General features: G+C 48.0%; 1 protein-coding gene across 1 annotated transcript; it reads right to left on the reverse strand.

Moving 5' to 3' along the window:
• Window positions 1–1861: 1861 nt before the first annotated feature.
• Window positions 1862–21681, reverse strand: fes (FES proto-oncogene, tyrosine kinase). Its single transcript, XM_079736782.1, has 18 exons — window positions 21051–21681; window positions 20653–20826; window positions 18506–18602; window positions 17835–18018; window positions 16987–17124; window positions 16230–16349; window positions 15832–15957; window positions 15380–15575; window positions 14122–14202; window positions 11490–11699; window positions 10909–11031; window positions 9815–9868; window positions 9483–9601; window positions 4732–4826; window positions 4087–4210; window positions 3688–3845; window positions 3229–3351; window positions 1862–2744 (listed from the first exon to the last, which is right to left on the reverse strand). Exons 1-18 carry the CDS (start codon window positions 21264–21266, stop codon window positions 2611–2613), a joined length of 2472 nt encoding a protein of 823 aa, XP_079592908.1. The 5' UTR covers window positions 21267–21681; the 3' UTR covers window positions 1862–2610.
• Window positions 21682–21756: the final 75 nt, after the last annotated feature.

Raw genomic sequence — 21756 nt, forward strand, 5'->3', positions numbered from 1 at the left:
CATAAGAGCATCAAATATAAAACACATGATATATGAGATATATATATGAGGTATATTATATAAAATATCACATGTTTTCTGATCAAGCGTTTGTATAGAAAATGAGAACACCTACTCCTCAGACTAGCTTTAGCTCTGCTCGCCATTCATTTAAACTCAAAACAGCATTACATAACCTTTTCCTGAATCATAATAGAAAATTGTTGAATATTGAATCGTTTTGTAAATGAAATGTTTTTCATGACAGTAGGGGCGATCTGCGTGTGGAACTGTGGATTTTCCGTGTCTAAAGCGTTGGAGACTCCAGCTGTATTCGCAGTGTAGTCTTAGAAACCTCTGAATCACTGTAAATAGGCAGACAAACATTTCATATTTCATAACACTAGGCTGACAGAGTCGCTGCAGTGCTTGGCATGGCATGTCCAGTTACTTGGGGGATGTGCAGTTAGTTATAACCTGTTAACCCTGCACAACAGCACTTAATTAACAACATTCACTTTTCTGATGGCTAAATTAGTTTCACGTTGGCATATGACCGAGTAGTTTATCGCCACAACCTCACTGAGCCCTTTTTTAAAAAAGATGGATTTCAAGTTAAACAAGGTTAATTACATTGAGGGTTTATTCAATTCAATTCAATTGTTTTTGTATAGCCCTTAATCACTGGTAGTGTCCAAGGGCTCTGTACCTGTACTGGGTAAGGTTATGTATGCTATTTATTAGCAGGTGATAGTGATGATAGTTGAGTGGTCGGGGTGTGAACACCGGCCAAGAAGACTCTGTCTGCTAAAGTCAGCTGATTCATACCGGGCAGCACAGAACAGACTGAAAAGAGCATCACACAGAACCAACAGAATCAGAGCACTTCTGTGTTTGTTTTTGACCAAGCGATATTTCACCTTTGTACGCTGTTATCTAAGGTCGAGTGTTGCCTGAGGTGTCTCGGTAAAGGTGACAAATGTGGCTCTAATGCATATACAGTAATCCCTGTCCCCCCTTCCATCAGAGCAGGCTGCAGGTGGTTTCACTCAGAGCAAGTTCTGCAGAGTCAAAAAATTCCACAATTCCACACACGGCCAAACCAGTTTTTTTGCATCGCTGCATTCCGTCAGGTAATCACTGGTCAATATCTACCAATGCCCCCGGCTCTCCCTGATCTGGTTTCCTCCTGTCAGGGTCCCAGCCAAGCCCCTTTGTCCCCCTGCAGCCTGGCAGGGGGGGGGGGGGTCGTTAGGAAGCAGGGACCCCCACTTCCTCACGTGGCCCCTCCAGTACATCTGCTGGATGAAAGGGTTCAGAGGCTGCGTCGGCTGGGGGCTCGCCCTGCCAGGGGAGACTGGGTGTTCACACATTAAACGCTCTACAGCCGTCGAGTGCTGCTCTGCATTTAGAAGACTCATTTGTCCTAGACACATTATCTTTTAAGGAATGGCCAGAGCAATATAAACTAGAAAATGCATTTCCCAGAAGTAGCTGATTTGATCAAGTTTGGATACATTTGAGATTTAGAATAGCTGATCTGTTCTGATAGTTTGAAATGGTGTGCGGGGGGGCGTTATTCTTTTACATCTAGTTAATCGAGATAAGCTCACAAGACGATAAGGCTTGTCCCGTTAAGTCTCCTTGGAGGCTCAGCTTTTCACCAAAATGGAATTAACCTATGGGCTTTTTTCTGTTATCCTTTTGACCTGACGTATATTTGTAGGCTAACCTTTGTACATGTGTCAATTAATCCTGTGTGGCTCATAAATTTGGCCTAACATAGGAAGGCTTGGGGAGCTTGATGCTGAGAAGGCTCGGCAGTGGGGGGGGGGGGCAGAGTAAAACACACGTCCAAAGAAAACACGTATAGACAAGTCTGCTGTGTTCTCATATTTTATTTAAAAAAACGTTAGCATTTTTTATCTAATTGCATAATAATTATGTAATAACTATGGGAATTCTATTTTATGTTTGGGTAAAGTCAGTTACCCAATCATAAACAAAAGCTACACCAACTGAAGGTGGTCTTAGAGCTGGACCAGCTGAAGGTGATGTTAGAGCTGGACCAGCTGAAGGTGGTGTTAGAGGTGGACCAGCTGAAGGTGGTGTTAGAGGTGGACCAGCTGAAGGTGGTGTTAGAGGTGGACCAGCTGAAGGTGGTGTTAGAGCTGGACCAGCTGAAGGTGGTGTTAGAGGTGGACCATCTGAAGGTGGTGTTAGAGGTGGACCAGCTGAAGGTGGTGTTAGAGCTGGACCAGCTGAAGGTGGTGTTAGAGCTGGAGCTACTGAAGGTGGTGTTAGAGGTAGACCAGCTGAAGGTGGTGTTAGAGGTGGAGCTACTTAAGGTGGTGTTAGAGGTGGACCAGCTGAAGGTGGTGTTAGAGGTGAAAAAGTTGAAGGTGGTGTTAGTGCTGAACCAGCTGAAGGTGGGGTTAGAGGTGGACCAGGTGAAGGTGGTGTTAGAGGTGGTGTTAGAGGTGGAACTACTTAAGGTGCTGTTAGAGGTGGACCAGCTGAAGGTGGTGTTAGAGGTGAAAAAGTTGAAGGTGGTGTTAGTGCTAAACTAGCTGAAGGTGGGGTTAGAGGTGGACCAGCTGAAGGTGGTTGAAGGTGGTGTTGAAGGTGGTGTTAGAGGCGGAGCTCAGCCAGCTGCTCCTTCAGCTCCCTGAATGACGGTCGGTTCCACGGTTCGGTCTGCCAGCAGCTCTGCATCAGGCAGTAAACCTCGGGGGGGCAGGCGGGCGGGGCAGGCATCCGGTACCCTGAACCACACAGACCACAGGACGCTCAGACACACGGACACACGGACGCTCAGACACACAGACACAGGACGCTCAGACACACGGGCACAGGACGCTCAGACACACGGACACAGGACGCTCAGACACACGGACACAGGACGCTCAGACACACGGACACAGGACGCTCAGACACACGGACACAGGACGCTCAGACACACGGACACAGGACGCTCAGACACACGGACACAGGACGCTCAGACACACGGACACAGTACGCTCAGACACACGGACACACGGACGCTCAGACACACGGACACAGGGCGCTCAGACACACGGACACACGGATGCTCAGACACACGGACACAGGACGCTCAGACACACGGACACAGGACGCTTAGACACACGGACGCTTAGACACACAGACACCACTACTAATGGACGTCTGCTGACATGACCCCCTCAGGAACAGGCTGACATGACCCCAAAGCACAGCAGGGGTCCCTACCTCTCTCCAGCTCGTCCCGTGTCTGCTGGTTGGACATGCTGGTGTAGGGGGTCATCCCCCTGGAGAAGGTCTCCCAGAGGACCACCCCAAAGCTCCACACGTCGCTCTCCGTGGTGTAGCGACCTGTGGGGGGGGGGGAGCAAGCCCAGAAACAATGATCACCTCGTAACGAGCAGCCCTGAGGCGCTGGAGCAAGGAGCGCTCGTTAATGTGTGAAAAGGAATGGAGTCCTGCTCTTTGTTTAGTAATTAAAGGTGATGTCATTAGTCACGAAGGGGAAACGTTTGTGTGTTCAAAGCGCCACGGCAGCTCTCATGCGTCTCGCATGAGAGCTGCCGTGAAACAGTCTCCTTTCCTAAGGTGGCCCGACGTTCACCTTAGGGAGTCTAGAGTTTAAGACTCTCTAGTCTCCTCCACAGACCTCCCATGATGCACCAATAGAGAGGGGCGGGGCCGTACCGTAGTTGAGGGCCTCGGGGGCGGTCCACTTGACGGGGACCTGGCGGAGGCCCCCTGTGGCCGAGTACACCCCGTCCTCCTCCTCACGGGACATCCCGAAGTCACTGATCTTCACCACGTGCTGCTCGCCCACCAGACAGTTCCTCGCTGCCAGGTCCCTGGGGGGGGGGAGTGAAAGAGAGTGAGAGAGAGAGAAACAAAGAAACAAAGAAGAAACAAAGAAACAAAGAGAGAGAGAGAGAGAGAGAGAGAGAGAGAGAGAGAGAGAGAGAGAGAGAGAGAGAGAGAGAGATTATTATTATTATTATGGCTCTTCAGACTTTCCTCTTCAATCAACATAAAGAAAGCCTCATAATTCTACTTTAGTTCGGCTCATCTCTCTCATGGTTTGGTGTTGACCTGTGAATGCACTTCCTGCTCTCCAGGTAGTCCATTCCAGACGCGATGTCTGCCACCATGGTCACCAGCAGCCCAGGGGGGAGGCTTCTATCAGCAGCACGCACAAACGACAGGAAGTCACCACCTGTTACAACACACACACACACACACACACACACACACACACACCCCACGTCAAAGTCCACGCTTTCAAATCAAAAGCACAACATAACTTGGCAACTGCTCTGATGACATGGAAGGCTTGTAAGAAGAATTTTAGCGGAAGTTAAAACGTGGGTGTGCGCCCACACACAGACACACACACACGTGCTTGTTTCCACCCCTTCAAGGAATCTTGGCACAACAGAAAACGAAAACATTCAAGACACTTTCTGACAGCAATGAGGAATGGCCCTCTAATTAAATCAAACAGCCAGTGAGGGACTATAAGGATCTGTAAGGAGCTGTAAGGAGCTATAAGGGACTATAAGGACCTGTAAGGAGCAGTGAGGAGCTATAATGAGCTATAAAGACCAGTGAGGAGCTGTAGGGAGCTATAAGGAGCAGTGAGGAGCTGTAAGGAGCAGTGAGGAGCTGTAAGGAGCAGTGAGGAGCTATAAGGAGCTGTAGGGAGCAGTGTACGCCCTCGCTGGCTGCAGAGCGGACCTTGGACCAGCTCCATGATGATGTAGATGGGTTGCTGCTGGGTGCACACCCCGATCAGCCTCACGATGTTGGGATGCTCGTATTGCTTCAGGATCCTGCAACACAAACCAGCCTTCAGCGTTCAGCACCTGTGTGTGTGTTTGTGTGTATGTGTGTGTGTGTGTGTGTGCGTGTTTGTGTGGGATGAGTGTGATGGGCGTCAGTTTGGTTTGAAATGTGCTGGGGACAGAGCCGCATTCGGAAGTGCATTTTCGGAAGTGCTGGGTACAATGAGGATGCACTCTTTTTTCTCTCTTTAGTGCCGGTAATGAAAGGTTCTGAAAGACGGCATACCCATGTAGCTAATTACTAAGGAATAAAATTTATACAAAATCTGTCTGGCACGTTTTATGAAGAAAACGTTTCCAAAAAGCATCGGACATATGACCCACTATGTTCTGCTTCATGTATCCAATGTTGACAACGTGACATGACATGGCTAAGCTAACAACATAAACAAGAGGAGCTAGGAAAGGAAATTACGCAAAACGCATGCACTCCCCCCCACAATTATTCCAGAATTTAAGCAAAGAGAGAATGACCAAAAGTCACTTTGTGTCAACAAGAGACTGACTCCACCGACTATCAATTGCAAGTTAAAACAGCAGACCACTTGAGTGCAAAAAACACAAAAGACCTCACCACAACACCAGCAAGTCTTAAGCAATAAATATCGCGTCTTACCTTTATTTATGTGGCAGTGGTCTGCAAATGCATCCCGTGGTGTAGCCTACCACATCCATTTAGTTCAACAGGTTATCGTTATGATACTGTCCATGATACTAGCAACCTGCTCTGGTGCTTTTTACCTATGTATTCAGGCTAAAATGACTTGATTCTCTGATGCCTCATCATCCCAGCCAAAGTGAATTGGTATTATTAGTAATGGCTGCTTGCCAAAACGAAAAACTAACTTCACACAGTGTGTCTTTTTCCAATGTATTTGTTATCATTCGTAGCGTTGATCAGCAGATAAATAGTTTGCCAAAGTCGTTGACGTCGCTTAGCAACCGAATACGCTGGGGTTGATAAATTACCAGACTGCGGAGTGATACAGATGATGTGAATCAGAGGCAAAAAAAAACGCTTTCCTTGACAGTGGTCAAATATGCTGAACGTGAGCATTCCATTGCATTGAGAAGAGCCGTGTAATAAACAAAAATAATTTACAGCTGAACGTTAGGAAGGCCCATGCAAGTGAATGGAGCAGTCTACAGCATTGAGAAGAGCCGTGTAATAAGTAAGGAATAATGTATAGAACAACGGTCATTATCGGGAAAATAAGCCCGGGCGACCAGGACACCGACATGCAGCGGAGTTGTCTTGCTTCGCCCTGAAGGGGCTAATTTTCGATAATGACCGGCGACGTTCTATACATTATCCCGCTTATTACACGGCTACTTGCCTAAACGAAAAATAACTTCATGGTGTGTCTTTTTACAATTCATTTGTAACCAGCATTCGTAGTGTTGATCAGTAGAGAAATAGTCCGCCAAAATTGTGACGTCGCTTAGAAAACACAGACGCCGGGGCTGACTAATTACCGGACTACTTGCGGAGTGATACCAAAGACGTCATTAGAGGCAAAAAAATCCTTTGTTTTCCTTGACAGCGGTCAATTATACTTAGCAACGGTGAATTATCAAATATAAATTCACCACCGGAAGTTGTGAAGGGCCCATGCAAGTGAACGGAGCGTTCCACGGCATTGAGAAGAGCCGTGTGATAAAAAACAATAGTGTTGCCTGTTTGAAACATACGGAACCTGCACAGGGGAGACGTTCCCTCCAGGGCCGATGCTATCGGGGGCAACACCCTTCACTTTGACCGGGAGTGGGTCTGCTTATAGGTCGGAATATGGTCAGAATGAAGCGGCCACCGATTCTTGACAGGCTGGGTACTTTATTCTTACACACAACCGGACTTGTTCATTACTTCACTAAACTGACACGCACGCTACCGCTCGCTTTCCTCGCTCGTACACTGACTCGCTGACGTCACACACACACACACACACACACACACACACACACACACACACACACACACACACACACACACACACACTGCCAGTGATATGCGTGCGATACTTTCTCGTGCTCACGAGAAACATTAAAAACATTTTTTTTTACCCCATGTCCCTTACGGGTTCCGTACTCTCTACCACCATGTGTTTATTCAAAGTTTGTTGTGATGCGTAACGTGGGTGGGAGACACTGCGTACATGTAAGGGGCGGGATTGAGCAGCTGAACATGTCTTGTAGGCTCAGAGAGCAGCGGTCGGCCTTATAAAATAGCGCTCACAAGGCAACATCAAAATAATATATAATATACCGGTATGGCGATATTGTCTCAACTACATATCTCTTTCAAAAATATACCGGTATAAATTTGACTACCGGTATATCGCCCAGCCCTAGTAGGGGGAGTGGTTAAGTAGAGCCTTCAGATTGGACGGTTACTTACTTAGTTACCGTCATGTTTTGCATTTATTTTTTTACCATTATTGTTTTATAGGGACAAACATTAACAAATTTCTCCTACAGGGGATTGATAAAGTTCTATCTATTGAACAGAAAGAAACACTTGGTCATACTTTACACACTTTACCACAGCATTTGCCTACTGAATGCCACAGATATATTTTAAGCATTGGACTGAATGCCACATAAATATACAATTATGTTTTTGCACGTTTGCAACGTTTAAAAGTTCAGGGGAAAGTATATGCCTCTACTGGTGTTGCTTAAGCCAGTAGCCTTTTGGGGCAGTGTTGTTTCTGAATATTAGTGTTAAGGGTAGGGTTGGGCATCGAGCATCGAGCATCGATTGGAACCGGGACTAACATTCCGGTTCTCCCGGAATTGTTCAAATTTTAAAATTTTGATTCCTAGTTTCGATGCCCAGTCCGCCGACGGGAAGAAGAAGCCGCCGAAAACTAACGAAGAAGAAGCTTAAACATGGAAACTGTGCGGCGGCGCTCGAAAGTGTGGCTTAACTTTAATAAAATAAATGACAAGTCGGCTCGGTGCAACACTTGCAAAACGATTATATCGTGCAAAGGAGGGTGTACAACCAACATGATTAAACATCTCCGGGGTCACGGTGTAGAGGTAACAGCGTGCCCCGTCTTTGACGCGCTGCGCCGGCCTTCCTCCATTGCTTCATCCTCCGGATCCGACTCTCACCCTAGCACCGCACTATCGGGTAAGTAACGAATTTTATGCCAACATTGAGGCAGCTAACAAGTTATACTCGACCTAAACGGTTGGTCAACTCAAGCGAACGTGTGTTCTCCACTGCAGGAGACACTATCTGTCCAGAACGCTCACGCATACTGCCTGAGAAGGAAGATATGATCATTTTCCTCAACAAGAACTGTTTCTGATTTTATAATGTACCTGCTGCTAATCTGGGCTAGGTTGTACAAGTTGCTCCTCTTTGTTTGTTCGATATCCTGCACCAGGTTAGCCCATCAGTGGGAGCTCAGTTACATGTTTAAGTACCTGCAGGATGTCTAAATGTGAAGTTTTCAAAAATGAATTAAACTATCTTGTGAAAAGTATACCTCTGTGAAAAGAAAATTCATAACATTTATATTCATTTCATAGATTTGATATTTATATACTAGTTGAAAACAGCCCTGTGAGAAATTCAAAATGAAGTTCATAAAAAGTAAAAATTTCATAGAATTAAAATTCATGGAGAAGTTTAGACTATTTCATCCAGAAAGACCTCTGGTTAGCTAGCTCATTTAAAACATGTAAACTTTTTTGACCCTGCCTCTTAAGAGAATCGGAATCGAGAATCGTTAGGAACCGGAATCGAAACGAGGAACCGGAATCCAAACCAGGAATCGGAATCGGAACCGGAATCATTCAAATTCAAACGATGCCCAACCCTACTTAAGGGCCAATAGTGCTTGCTATCATACATTAGTCACCATGTCTGTGGACACATTTGTATGCAGTCACATGTTAATATACCCCCCCAATATATAGCCAAAGTACTTTTTTGGGGGAAAAGTACTTTGGCTTTGACTCCCTGAAGTACATGAACCATGACATGGAGGAGAAAGGGATTGTTGGCCGCGAATGTCTCCCGCTTGAGCCCCGCTTCCCGCTGCCGAGGGACCACCGCCTCGGCGCTGCAGGAGGCAATGGTGCCTAAGCGCTGACCGCTGCCGAGGCGGTGGTCCCTCGGCAGCGAGGCTCCGGCGGGAGACAACCGCGGTCAACAATCGCGGGCAACAATCCCTTTCACCTCCATGTCGTGGTTCAGTCTACTTCAGATTGATGTGGACGTGGAAGAACCAGAGACGTCGGCGAACTCAACGCGGTTGTTTGAGATTCATAATATCGTCTGGAGGCTCGATAATATATATTATATGATATAGCTATGTATAATATGATATTATTTAGATATAGAGCTCCAGGGCACCCGTGTGTTCTAGAATATTAACAGAACATGGCTAAAGGCTGTGTGCGCCTTGCCATTGCGAGGCGCACACAGCCACTGTAAACAGAGCGCTTGGTACCGTGGCTGCAAGCTGCTCAGGGCCACACCCCCACCCTCCTCCTTGACCCGCCTCTCTCCTCCTCATTTGCATTAAAGCTACGGACACCGAAACAGCGCATTTGGGCTCGTAGTGGTTGTAATTCTGCACCACGGCTGAATTTCGGGAACGTCTTCAAATACTGCTTGCGACTAACCTGGCCTCCATGAGGAACCTCTTCTTGGTCTCGGGTGGCAGGTCCTCTCTGCAGGCCTTCACCGCCACCGCCGCGTTGTCGAAGCGCAGCCGGCCGCTGTACACCTCGCCGAAGTTACCCTGGGACGCACACGCACACGTACACATTCACGCACACACACACACGAACACACGCACGCACACGGACGCACACGCACACACACACACATACACACACACACACAAACCTGAAGTCAGCCCCCAGAAGCCTAAGCAGCCCTTAGACATCTGAGGTCTCATATGGGGGTCACATTTGGGGGTAACATGTGGGGGTGACGTGTGGGGGTTACCCACCCGTCCGATGCTGGGTCCCAGGATGACGTCATCGTGCTCCAACACCCACTTGTCCTGGCAGAGAGAGCGGTAGAGCGAGTAGAGCTAGTCTGAACACGGAACCGCAGGAGAGAGGGAAGAGGCAGGAAGAACAGGGTGTGTGTGTATGTGTGTGTGTGTGTGTGTGTGTGTGTGTGGGTCGGTGTGTGTGTGTGTGTGTGTGCGGAGAAAAGTGCAGACGAGGCCTAGGGTGATTGGTTCCTTAAAGGGTAATTCCGGTGTAAAATGGATTTGGGATATGTTTTGTATGATAACGAGTTGAAACGTTCGTTTTGGAGCACAAAAAATGTATATAGACGCTTTCTTCAGTTGGCTGTTTATAGCCGATTCTATCAAAACACTATAAACTTAGAACGATGGGGGCACTGGTTAAGGTAAAAACTAAATCGCTTTTTTAAACCACTTAAAAGGCTAAAAGTAGCCCGACACGTCTTTGGTAGTATAATAAGGGTCTTAACATATAAAACGAGGCATTGAGAACTTTGTAAGTGTACAGATTGTTTATTAAAAAATACATTTTATACACACAATACCATCAGTAGATCACCCGTCGACGCCATTTTGTTTTTAAGACTCAATAGGTAGATTGACGAACACAGAGATTGTGACATCCGTCAGCAACACGCAAGCTCTGTGTTCGCCAATCTACTTATCGAGTCTTAAAAACAAAATGGCGTCGACGGGTGATCTACTAACGGTATTGTGTGTATAAAATGTCATTTTTAATAAACAATCTGTACACTTACAAAGTTCTCAATGCCTCGTTTTATATGTTAAGACCCTTATTATACTGCCATAGAAGTGTCAGGGTACTTTTAGCCTTTTAAGTGGTTTAAAATAGCGATTAAGTTTTTACCATAACAAATGCCCCCATCGTTCCAAGTTTATAGCGTTTGATAGAATCGGCTAAAAACAGCCAACTGAAGAAAGCGTCTATATACAGCTTTTGTGCTTCAAAACGAACGTTTCAACTCATTATCATACAAAACATATCCAAAATCCATTTTACACCGAAATTACCCTTTAATAACAGGTGTCTTAAGCATGATTATTACCTTGACAACAGGTGTTTTAAGGAGAATGTCTGTCTTGGCTGTGACAGGCTGTCCTGATGAAATAATGTGATTTATCAGCAATGGCACCGTTGCAAATTGTTCTTTATCCAGCCGGTACAAGTTCTGTCACACACACACACACACACACACACACACACACACACACACACACACACACACACACACACACACACAAACGAAGAAGACAGATGAACACCTTTTATAAATGTGTCAGGGATTGTTGTTTGGATATGGGTGTTACTTCTTCTGTTCATTATGGCAGACCCACTTCATTCAGTACACACATATCCTACACTAGTACGCACCAGTACTAGACCAGTACACACCAGTCGTCCCCCAGTCCCCACGTTGGCCTACACCAGTCCTCCCATTCCTCCTAGTACCCACGTTGGCCTACACGAGTCCTCCACAAGTCCTCCACCAGTCCTCCCAGTTTTCCCCAGTCCTCCCAGTCGTCCCAGTACCCACGTTGGCCTACACCAGTACACACCAGTCCTCCCCCAGTCGTCCCAGTCCTCCCCCAGTCCTCTCCCAGTCCTCCCAGTCCTTCCAGTACCCACATTGTTCTGCTGGATGAGGAAGTGGCGGCAGCTTCCTGCCCAGTGGACCGACAGCACGTTCTCCGCTTTGCCCTGGCTCCTCCGCACCAGGAACTCCCCGTCGCCCCGGAGCAGCTCTTGGACCTCCAGGCGGGGGATGACCCCGTGGTACCACGCCTGCTTCTCCAGGGGGCGCTCCACCTCAGGGACCGCCTCCTGGGCCGGGGGCAGCTGGGGGGGGGGGGGGGGGGGGGGGGGGTGGAGGGGGGGTGAGAGGGGGGACTGGGAGCCACAACGGTCTACTGCAAGGGGCCTGGCAAGGAGGCGGGATCTCAGGTTCACCGGATGTGTTGGAAAAGAAAAAGAAAACCTGGTCGGATTTAAACCCGCCAACTAGCAGGTCAGAGATAACCCCGCCCACTAGCAGGTCTGAGTTAACCCCGCCCACTAGCAGATAGGAGATAACCCCTCCCACTAGCAGGTCTGAGTTAACCCCGCCCACTAGCAGGTCTGAGATAACCCCGCCCACTAGCCGGTCTGAGATAATCCCGCCCCCTACCAGCTGTCGCCTCACTGGTTCAGACAACAAACTAGTTGATACACTCACTCATCCAGTACTGATCTGTAAGTCTCTGTATAAGTCTCTGTATAAGTCTATAAAAAACTCTCTGTATAAGTCTATGCATAAGTCTAGTATATGTATATATATATATATATAAGTCTGGAAGAGAAGAAGAGTGAACCTAAATAATAAGCGGTGTGCGTTGGTCTGGGTGGACTGGTTTGGCGCCGTGTTCAGGTGAAGCACCATGAAGGAGTGTGGAGCATGAGGTGTGACCTTGGGGATAATTTGGTTCATCAGCAGTTCAACTGCTCTGGAATGCTGCGGTAATTTGATAGGAACGCTGATAGGGAGCGCGGTAGAATAAAAAAAGTATTAGGATTCAGATAATCATGGGTCTGAACAGGTGGGTCATTACCATGTATCAGGGTGGGTCATTACCATGTATCAGGTGGGTCATTACCTGGTATCTGGGTCTGAACAGGTGGGTCATTACCATGTATCTGAATAGGTGGGTCATTACCATGTATCTGAATAGGTGGGTCATTACCATGTATCATGGTGGGTCATTACCATGTATCTGAACAGGTGGGTCATTACCATGTATCAGGGTGGGTCATTACCATGTATCTGAATAGGTGGGTCATTACCATGTATCTGAATAGGTGGGTCATTACCATGTATCTGAATAGGTGGGTCATTACCATGTATCTGAATAGGTGGGTCATTACCATGTATCATGGTGGGTCATTACCATGTATCTGAACAGGTGGGTCATTACCCGGTATCTGGGTCTGAACAGGTGTGTCGTTACCATGTATCAGGTGGGTCATTACCTGGTATCAGGTGGGTCATTACCTCGTATCTGGGTCTGAACAGGTGGGTCATTACCTGGTATCAGGTGGGTCATTACCATGTATCAGGTTGGTCATTACCATATATCTGGGTCATTACCATGTGTCAGGTGGGTCATTACCATGGAGTGTTGTGCCTGAACGCGTTCATTGAATGATAGTTCATGAACTCGTTCATATTTTTTGGCGAACATGAACTGAACGTACTGTATTACTGCCTGATGAACGTTACTGTGAACTTGTTCGTTCTGGTGTCTGTGAACGGCACACTCACTCGGTTTAACTTCATTCAATAGGGGGTTTTTTGTTTATCAACATGGCGGATGCGCGCGCAGAACGGCATGTTGTTTGACTGGTTGCCATGGTTATCTCTGTGTGGTTAATTTGCAGTTGCGGTGTTGTCAGCTTACTGCTATATTAAACTGTAATCAGAAAACACATTTATATACTATAGACCCTATAGTATCTGTAGGGGGGACAAATTTCAAATTATAAATATGTACACTTTATGTTGAAAGTATAGACCGTTGTGATTCCCATTAAAACGAATGGCACAGTGATTATTTTTCAAAACGAGAGCTGTTAAATTGTGAAAAATGAATTAAACTGTAATCAGACAACGCGGTTATATGCTATAGACCCTAGAGTATCTGTGGTATAAAGGCTGAGACGAATTTCGAATTATAAATATGTACAATCCATAACGTTAGCTCTCTGGCTCTTAGCTCAGCGGACTAGAATACCTCCTAGAATCGTTGCTTGTTGGCCGGAAGCGGAAAGTGGGGCTGTTTACGTTTGGTTGTAGTCTTTTCGCTTGGTTCTCCGTCTCAACAGTAGGGCTAGAACTGAGCAAAAAGACTACAACCAAACGTGAACACCCCCCTTTCCGTTTCCGGCCAACGAGCAATGAGTCTTCCAACAGAAATCAATGGGATTTACAAAATGCTAAAATGTGCAATAAAACACGATAGAAACTGTATTTCGCTATGATACTTGATTCTATTTCATCCTAGAGAAACCACAAAGGAGGCTCAATGTTCAAAATACCGGAAAAAAATAATTGCTCACAGCAACATATTGAAAAAAAGATGTATCTGGGGCATTACCATGTATCTGGGTCATTACCTGGTATCTGGGTCTGAACAGGTTGGTCATTACTTGGTATCTGGGTCATTACCATGTGTCTGGTTCATTACCATGTATCAGGTGGGTCATTACCATGTATCTGGGTCCTTACCTGGTATCTTGGTCTGAACAGGCCGCCCAGGTGGGTCAGGATCCCGTCCATACTGAGGAGGGTGGAGCTGTTCTTCTCCTCCTGAAGACCACCGCAGTACAGACCATATTAAAGAGAGGACCACAGCAGCAGTACAGACCGTATTAAAGAGAAGACCACTGCAGTACAGACCATATTAAAGAGAAGACCACAGCAGCAGTACAGACCGTATTAAAGAGAAGACCACAGCAGCAGTACAGACCGTATTAAAGAGGACCACAGCAGCAGTACAGACCGTATTAAAGAGCGGACCACAGCAGCAGTGCAGACTGTATTAAAGAGAGGACCACAGCAGCAGTACAGACCGTCTTAAAGAGAAGACCACTGCTGTACAGACCGTATTAAAGAGTAGACCACAGCGGCAGTGCAGACTGTATTAAAGAGAGGACCACAGCAGCAGTGCAGACTGTATTAAAGAGAGGACCACTGCAGCAGCGGTACTGTCTATTTAACCCTTCTCTTTAAATAGACAGTATTTAAAGAGAAGACACAAGCAGCAGTACAGACAGTAGTTAAAGAGAAGACACAAGCAGCAGTACAGACAGTATTAAAAGAGCAAGTGAAGGTGTAGCTTCTTTGGAAAGGTATTTTGGTCCCGGGCCAAGAGGTTACTTCATTTAATTATATCTTAGAATTGTTATGTGTAAAGATGATCTATGACAGGAAAATCCTTTTACACTGGTCATAGCTGGCCTCAGGTCGACGCCCATATCAACACCGGCTTACAATAACCATCTCATGTCTGAACAACCGCAGCAGGTTTGTGTGGTTGGGCGAGGCCCGTCCTCGTATTGTTGAGCTGTGCTGTGTTTATCTAGCAGGTCTTCAGTGTGTGGCTCCTCTCTGAGTGTTTGTTCTGCCAGAGTCTCCAGTCTGTTCCTGGGGGAGGTGTGAGTGACGGGGTGACAGCAGCGAGAGTGAAGCCAAGAGTCCTACAGGCTGAGCTTCACCACAGGTTGAAGACGAGGAAGTTTGGTCTTATTATGGGATGGTGTTCGAAAAGGACGGGAGAGGAGCAGGAAGAGGAGGAGAGGAGGTGAGAGGAGGAGCAGGGAGAGAGAGGAGGAGCAGGGGGAGAGAGGAGGAGCAGGAAGAGAGGAGGAGGAGCAGGAAGAGAAGAAGACATGGATATTTTGGTGGAGTAATGGGGTGCCTTGGAGTTAGGGACACTAAATGAATGTGTGTGTGTGTGTAATATAATTTTCTAAAGTGCACCCACGCTGGTGTTGGCAGGGGCCCCGGGACCCGGTTCCTCCTCCGGCAGCAGCCCCGGGGGCGGCTCCTTGGAGCCCAGGCCGTGGAAGGCCTGCTCCAGAGCCTGCCGCTGCGCCTCCAGCCGCGCCCGCCGGCCCATGGACAGCGCCACCTGCTGGCGGAACTCCTCCAGCAGCTGCCTCTTGCTGAACTGGTACACCCTGCAGCCCACACACACACACACACACACACCAGGGTATTCAGCTGATGTTCAGTAGCTGTTTGCTGTGTTAGCTCCGTTAGCTCTGTTAGGTCTGTTAGGTCTGTTAGCTCCGTTAGCTCCGTTAGCTCCTTTAGCTCTGTTAGCTCCGTTAGCTCCGTTATTTGTAAGCTCCGTTAGCTCCTTTAGCTCAGTTAGCTCCGTTAGCTCCTTTAGCTCTGTTAGCTCTGTTAGCTCTGTTAGCTCTGTTAGCTCACCTCTGGCCCCCGGCGGGGGAGCAGTCCTTGGCCACCTCCAGGTCGTGCTCCAGCTGCTCCACCGAGGCCTGCTGGCCGCCCAGCCCCACGGCCACACCCATCAGCTCCTCCTCCAGAGCAGTCAGCCTGGAGGAGGAGGAGGAGGAGAGGGGAGAGATGAGGAGGAGGAGAGAGGAGGAGAGGAGAGGAGGACAGGGAGAGAGAGGAGCAGGTTTAGGTAAATTCAGAGTGTGTGTGTTTGTGTGTGTGTGTGTGTGTGTGTGTGTGTTTAGCATGGAAGACATGAAGGACAGGATGCACAAAGGGACACTACACATACAATAACTACTGACTGATACAGCCTTTATTATTTGCTCCATTATGTGAATGAGTATTTATTATTTAAGTGTGGTTCTGACCGGTGCTGCAGGCTCTCCACCGTGAACTCAGTGAGCTTCAGCTCCCCCGGACTCAGCATCTCCACATCCTCCAGGACCACCCAGTCCGGATCCGGAAGGGACGGGACCTCCCCCACAGACCTACACACACGGGGACACACACACAGACAAGGAGACACACACACACAGACAAGGAGACACACACACAGAGACAAGGAGACACAAACACACAGACAAGGAGACACACACACGGAGACACACACACAGACAAGGAGAAACACACATGGAGACACACACACACGGAGACACACACACAGACAAGGAGACACACACAGAGACAAGGAGACACAGACAAGGACACACAGACACAGACAAGGACACACACACACACACACAAATACAGAGACACACACATGGAGAGACACACACACACACACACACACACACACACACACACACACACACACACACACACACACCATTGTTATTGTTCTGTCTTATTCCTGTATTGAGATGTGGAACGTACAGGTTTGGGTACCAGCTGGTACTGGTGTGTACTGGTGTGTACCGGTGTGTACCGGTGTGTACTGGTAGGTACCGTTGTGTACCGGTGTGTACCTGTGTGTACTGGTGTGTACCTGTGTGTACTTGCGTGTACTTGCTCGTACCTGTGTGAACCTGTGTGTACCTGTGTGTACTTGCGTGTACTTGCGTGTACCTGTGTGAACCTGTGTGTACTGGTGTGTACCGGTGTGTACTGGTGTGTACCGGTGGGTACCTATTCTGCTGGATGAAGCTCTCGTACTCGGTGTAGGGGTCTATGCTGCTCAGGGCGGCAGACATCTCGCTGTGGATCTGGACCACCTCGTGGTGAAGCAGGCTGGACATGTCGAAGTACTCCTGCAGAATCTCCTTCCTGAAGAACAACAAGAGAAACAGATTGGGTCTATTAGTGTGTTAGTGTATATATCCTGTCATTTAACTATGCTGGGGTAAACATCCTTTATCAGGTCCTGCACCGTGAGAGGAGCTACATGCAGGTGAAGGAATGATGTCGCCTTTCTGTCATGGCAGAAATATAACAACTGAAGATGTCCACCTTTCAGACATGTGGGGGCCTGGGTGGTGCTCCCAGTACGAGGTGTAGCTCCCAGTAGGAGGTGGAGGGTGGAGCTTAGAGTACAAGGTGGAGGGTGTGGCTCACAGTAGGAGTTGGAGGGTGTAGCTACCAGTAGGAGGTGGAGGGTTTAGGTGAAGCTACCAGTAGGAGGTGGAGGGTTTAGTTCACAGTAGGAGGTGGAGGGTGTAGCTACCAGTAGGAGGTGGAGGGTTTAGTTCACAGTAGGAGGTGGAGGGTGTAGCTACCAGTAGGAGGTGGAGGGTTTAGGTGAAGCTACCAGTAGGAGGTGGAGGGTTTAGTTCCCAGTAGTAAAAGGTGGAAGGTTTAGCTCAAAGTAGGAGGTGTAGGGTGGAGCTCACGGTAGGTGTAGCTCACAGTAGGATGTGTAGGTGCAGGTAGAGCTTACAGTAAGAGGTGTAGGGCGGAGCTCACAGTAGGATTTGTAGGTGATGTAGGTGTGTCTTACAGTAGGAGGCGTAGGTGCTGTAGGTGGAGGTGTGTCTTACAGTATGAGCACCATCTCCTGCTGCAGGCCCTGCAGTCCGCTGAGCAGGCCGGGCTGCAGCCGGCCGTAGTGCTGCTGCTGCTGCACCGCCGCCGCCCGCAGCACCAGGACATACTCGTTGTGGAGCTGCTGCTGCCGCTGGGTGGCCCGGACCAGCCGCTCCCGGGCACGCTCCCGCTCCTTACCTACACACACACACAGAGACACACGCACACAAACACACACACACAGGGACACACACACATACACACACACACACACACACAGGGACACACACACATACACACACACACACACAGGGACACACACACATACACACACACACACACAGGGACACACACACACACACACACACAGTGACACACACACACATACACACACACACACACACACACAAACAAACAGATACAGGGACACAAACACAAACATACAGACAGGGATACAGACACATTTACGAACATACCACCACACATACAAACAAACAATCATCCTTATCATGATCATGTACTTCCCCCCTGGGACCATGAAGTCCTTGTACTAATATCCTAAACCATGTTCCCTTTCTCCATCAGAGCCCACCCTCTAGTGACTGTCTGGTCTGCCTGAGAGGACTCAGAGCGAGGAGCCAATGGGCAGCAGCCCTGTGTCTCTAGAGAAGTTGTGATTGGCCACCTTTGCTGGCCTCCTGGTACTTCCTCCTAGCCGCCGCCGCCTCCCGGACCGCCTGCTTGTAGCCGAGCTTCTGCTTCTCCACATCGCTCTGGGTCACCTGCAGACACACCCACACACACACACACACACACACACACACACAAACGGGCGTGCGCACAAATAGACACACACGCATTTGTGTTATACTTGGAGAACATACAACATGTTATATGTATATATAACATGTTATATGAACATATAACACCATGAACCAATGTTAAACATTTAACGATGTATCATTGTCCCTATGCATATAATTCTATATATGAATAGATTGATATTGATCATATTGATAATTTATTGATTATATATCCTAATCCCTTTGTCTAATGAACAAGTAGCTTCAATCTGCCCTGCATTAGAAGATCAGCCCTAAGTGTTGAGTGAAGGAAGAGTGAACCTCATCCAGCCATGCATCAGTTCACCTCTGACCCAAGAGCTGACCAGAGCCAGGGACCGGCTCTGGCCGGTTCCACCTGTCACTGAGTTCCTTATTGGCCCACCTGCACAGAACGGCCGGGCTGAGCGGGTTCCTGAGGAGAACAATATCTCGACACTCCGACGGCCCCATAGCGAACACACGCTGAACAATGTAATGAGCGGCTCATTAGGCAGAGGAACAGAGGGAGGGCAAGGCCAGGGAACTGGAAGTACCTGGGAGGAGAGTGAGGCAGCTTCTAGGGCCTCTGGCTCACCCTGTGCTGAGTGCCTCACTCCCCTTCACTCCATATCACTAACAAGCCTCACTAATTCAAGGACTGCCAATTTGTATTAAAAAAAAGCATATTTTCTGAGCGTTCCAAAGTTCTGAAGCTGAGTTAAAGCTCCTCTCCATGAAGCCCCCCTCCCTCCTAGCTCCCAGCTCCAGCCCACTCTTTTTGACTTCAAAGGACATCCTTCTCTCCACTTTGAGATTGAATTAACCAGAAGTGTGTTTCACTTTAAAGTTGCAGCTTAATGAAAGGTTCTGGAAATATTTTTTATTGACTGAACACAAAATGGCTCCCGTCTCCCTCGCTGACGTCAGAGAGTTCTGCAGGAACCCCATCATGAGTAACTCATCTGTGGTCAGGCTTTGGAACTGTAGTGAGATGTGAACACATACTCAGAAACAGAACGTATTTGAACGCATCCCTTGAGCTCTGACTAATTAGCACCCGAGCAAAGTCACTCAAAATAACACACGGTTCAAATCCCTGTTTGAGAAGAACAAATAAAGCACTTTCTGGACTCAGACCATCAGTAAGGACTTGGAAACACAACAACCCTTTGCATAATGTGGAGTTTGTGTGTGTGTGTGTCCTGCCAACTCCTTTGCTGAATAGTCGATTGAAGGTAGTAAGTGACCGGGGACATTTGCATACAGCCATCAACAGTTCCCTAGTAGACCCGTGACACACTGTGTCTGTCTGTCCACCGTGACAGAAACACTATCAGCCAGTCTGTCTGTCCACCGTGACAGAGGCACACTGTAAGTCAGCCTGTCCATAATGACAGAGACACAATTTTTTTCATGCTTTACCTAAATAAACAAAAACCACAATTTATTATAGCTTTAAATAGCTACCTGACTGATGTGCTGCTTATCCACATACATCTAAAGTTTCATTGAAGTTATTTCAGAGTAAAATGAAAACAAGTGAGACAGACCTTACACACACACACACACACACACACACACACACACACACACACACACACACATATATATATATATATATATATATATCCTATCCCCAGTCATATATATATGACTGGGGATAGGATAGGTTAATTCACTTGAGGTAAACAGTCTGGTTATGTTTTTAAACCGTTTATTCTCTTGACAGAAGGACTATCTAGAAGGACTATGCTACTTTATTTTGAGATGCCGCTGGAATCCCCATGTTTGTTTCTTGTGTAAAGCAAGCTAAAAAAAATATTTAAAAGAAAATGTTTCTTCAAAAAATAAGATTAGGGGGGCTAATTAAATAATATCCGGGGCTTTAGTCCTGAATGAAACAGCCTAGTGACGCCACTGCTCTGTCCACAGTGACAGAGACACAGTCTGTCCACGATGGCGGACAACTGTTCATGTGTACGCATACATGCGTGTGCGTGTGCATCACCTTGCTGTGCTCCTGGCTCAGCAGGCTCCACTGCTCCCCGTAGCTCTTCCTGAGCTGCTGCTTGTCTTTGATCAGGAGCGTCAGTTTGCTCATGGGTCCGTCCTGCAGGTCCTCGGACCGCTCCCTCATGACCCGGCTCAGGCTCTCGGTCTGACCCACAAGGACTCCCCAGGACTGGATCGGGGGAGGGGAGCCCACATAGCGGCGTCAGAACAAAAAAGGGAAAGTGTCGCTCGGTCAGCCTTCCTGTTCGCGGTCGGTTGTTCCGTTTTATCCGACATGACGTCAGAGGAGATAACGCCATCTCTCCTTTTTATAAATGTGCTAAAGATTGTACAAATTGTGAATAATCAAGTATTAATTTTAATTAAGTTTTATGTCTACACCCCACACCTCACCTTGTGGAGCTGGCTGATGTAGTCCGCCGCGGGGGGCCGGCTCTGCCGCTCCAACATGGCGGCCATCTGATGCAGCTGCACTGAGAAGTCCCGCTCGCTCCGCGCGCGCTGCGCCATCCACCTCTTCATGCTCTCAATCAGGTGGAGCTCCGTCTCCTGGAGGCGCAGCAGAGCGGCGTGGGCCGGGGCGCACCACAGCTCCTCCCCGAAGCGCATGTCTGGACGGACGTTAAGGAGGCAGCGTGAAGAAGGCAGCAGGCCGGGGTCTGGCTCTCTGCAGACTGAGTGAACGCGTTTGTCCTCACGACAGAAGGAACCAAAGTGTGTGTGAGGGCAGCTGGTGCTGAACACCTAGGCTTTGGTTCACTTCCCTATTCATCTATGAAGATGCTTGTGTTTGACTTCCTCATGCGGGCAGAAACCCCGACCCTCCCTGTGCAACGAGCCACTGCAACGGACTTGGTGTCAGAAAGCGCTCATTGCTTTCTGGCTAAACGGTTCACTGTTGGGTCAGCCTGATTAAAGACAGATTCCACAGTATGTAACTGTGATGGTTGCTTCGCTCGGCGTGTTGAGGAACAAGTGTTGAGGACTTCCTCTTCATCAGGGTAGCCTGGTTCCTCATCATCAGGGGAACTGGTTCCTCCTCATCAGGAACCTCTGAGGATCAGATCCACCGAGCTGTGGAACGTGTCGTCACTTTTTC

This window comes from Pollachius pollachius (assembly GCF_949987615.1).
Source record: "Pollachius pollachius genome assembly, chromosome: 5".
Classification (NCBI taxonomy): Eukaryota; Metazoa; Chordata; class Actinopteri; order Gadiformes; family Gadidae; genus Pollachius; species Pollachius pollachius.

Excerpts from the sequence above, each read along its gene's own strand:
- fes (XM_079736782.1), bottom strand. The coding sequence starts at position 21,266 with ATGCGCTTCGGGGAGGAGCTGTGGTGCGCCCCGGCCCACGCCGCTCTG. Across the intron at positions 9,602-9,814 it reads TGGGACCCAGCATCGGACGG|GGTAACTTCGGCGAGGTGTA; the intron begins GTGGGTAACCCC and ends TGTGCGTCCCAG. Across the intron at positions 4,211-4,731 it reads CATCATGGAGCTGGTCCAAG|GTGGTGACTTCCTGTCGTTT; the intron begins GTCCGCTCTGCA and ends GTGTTGTAACAG.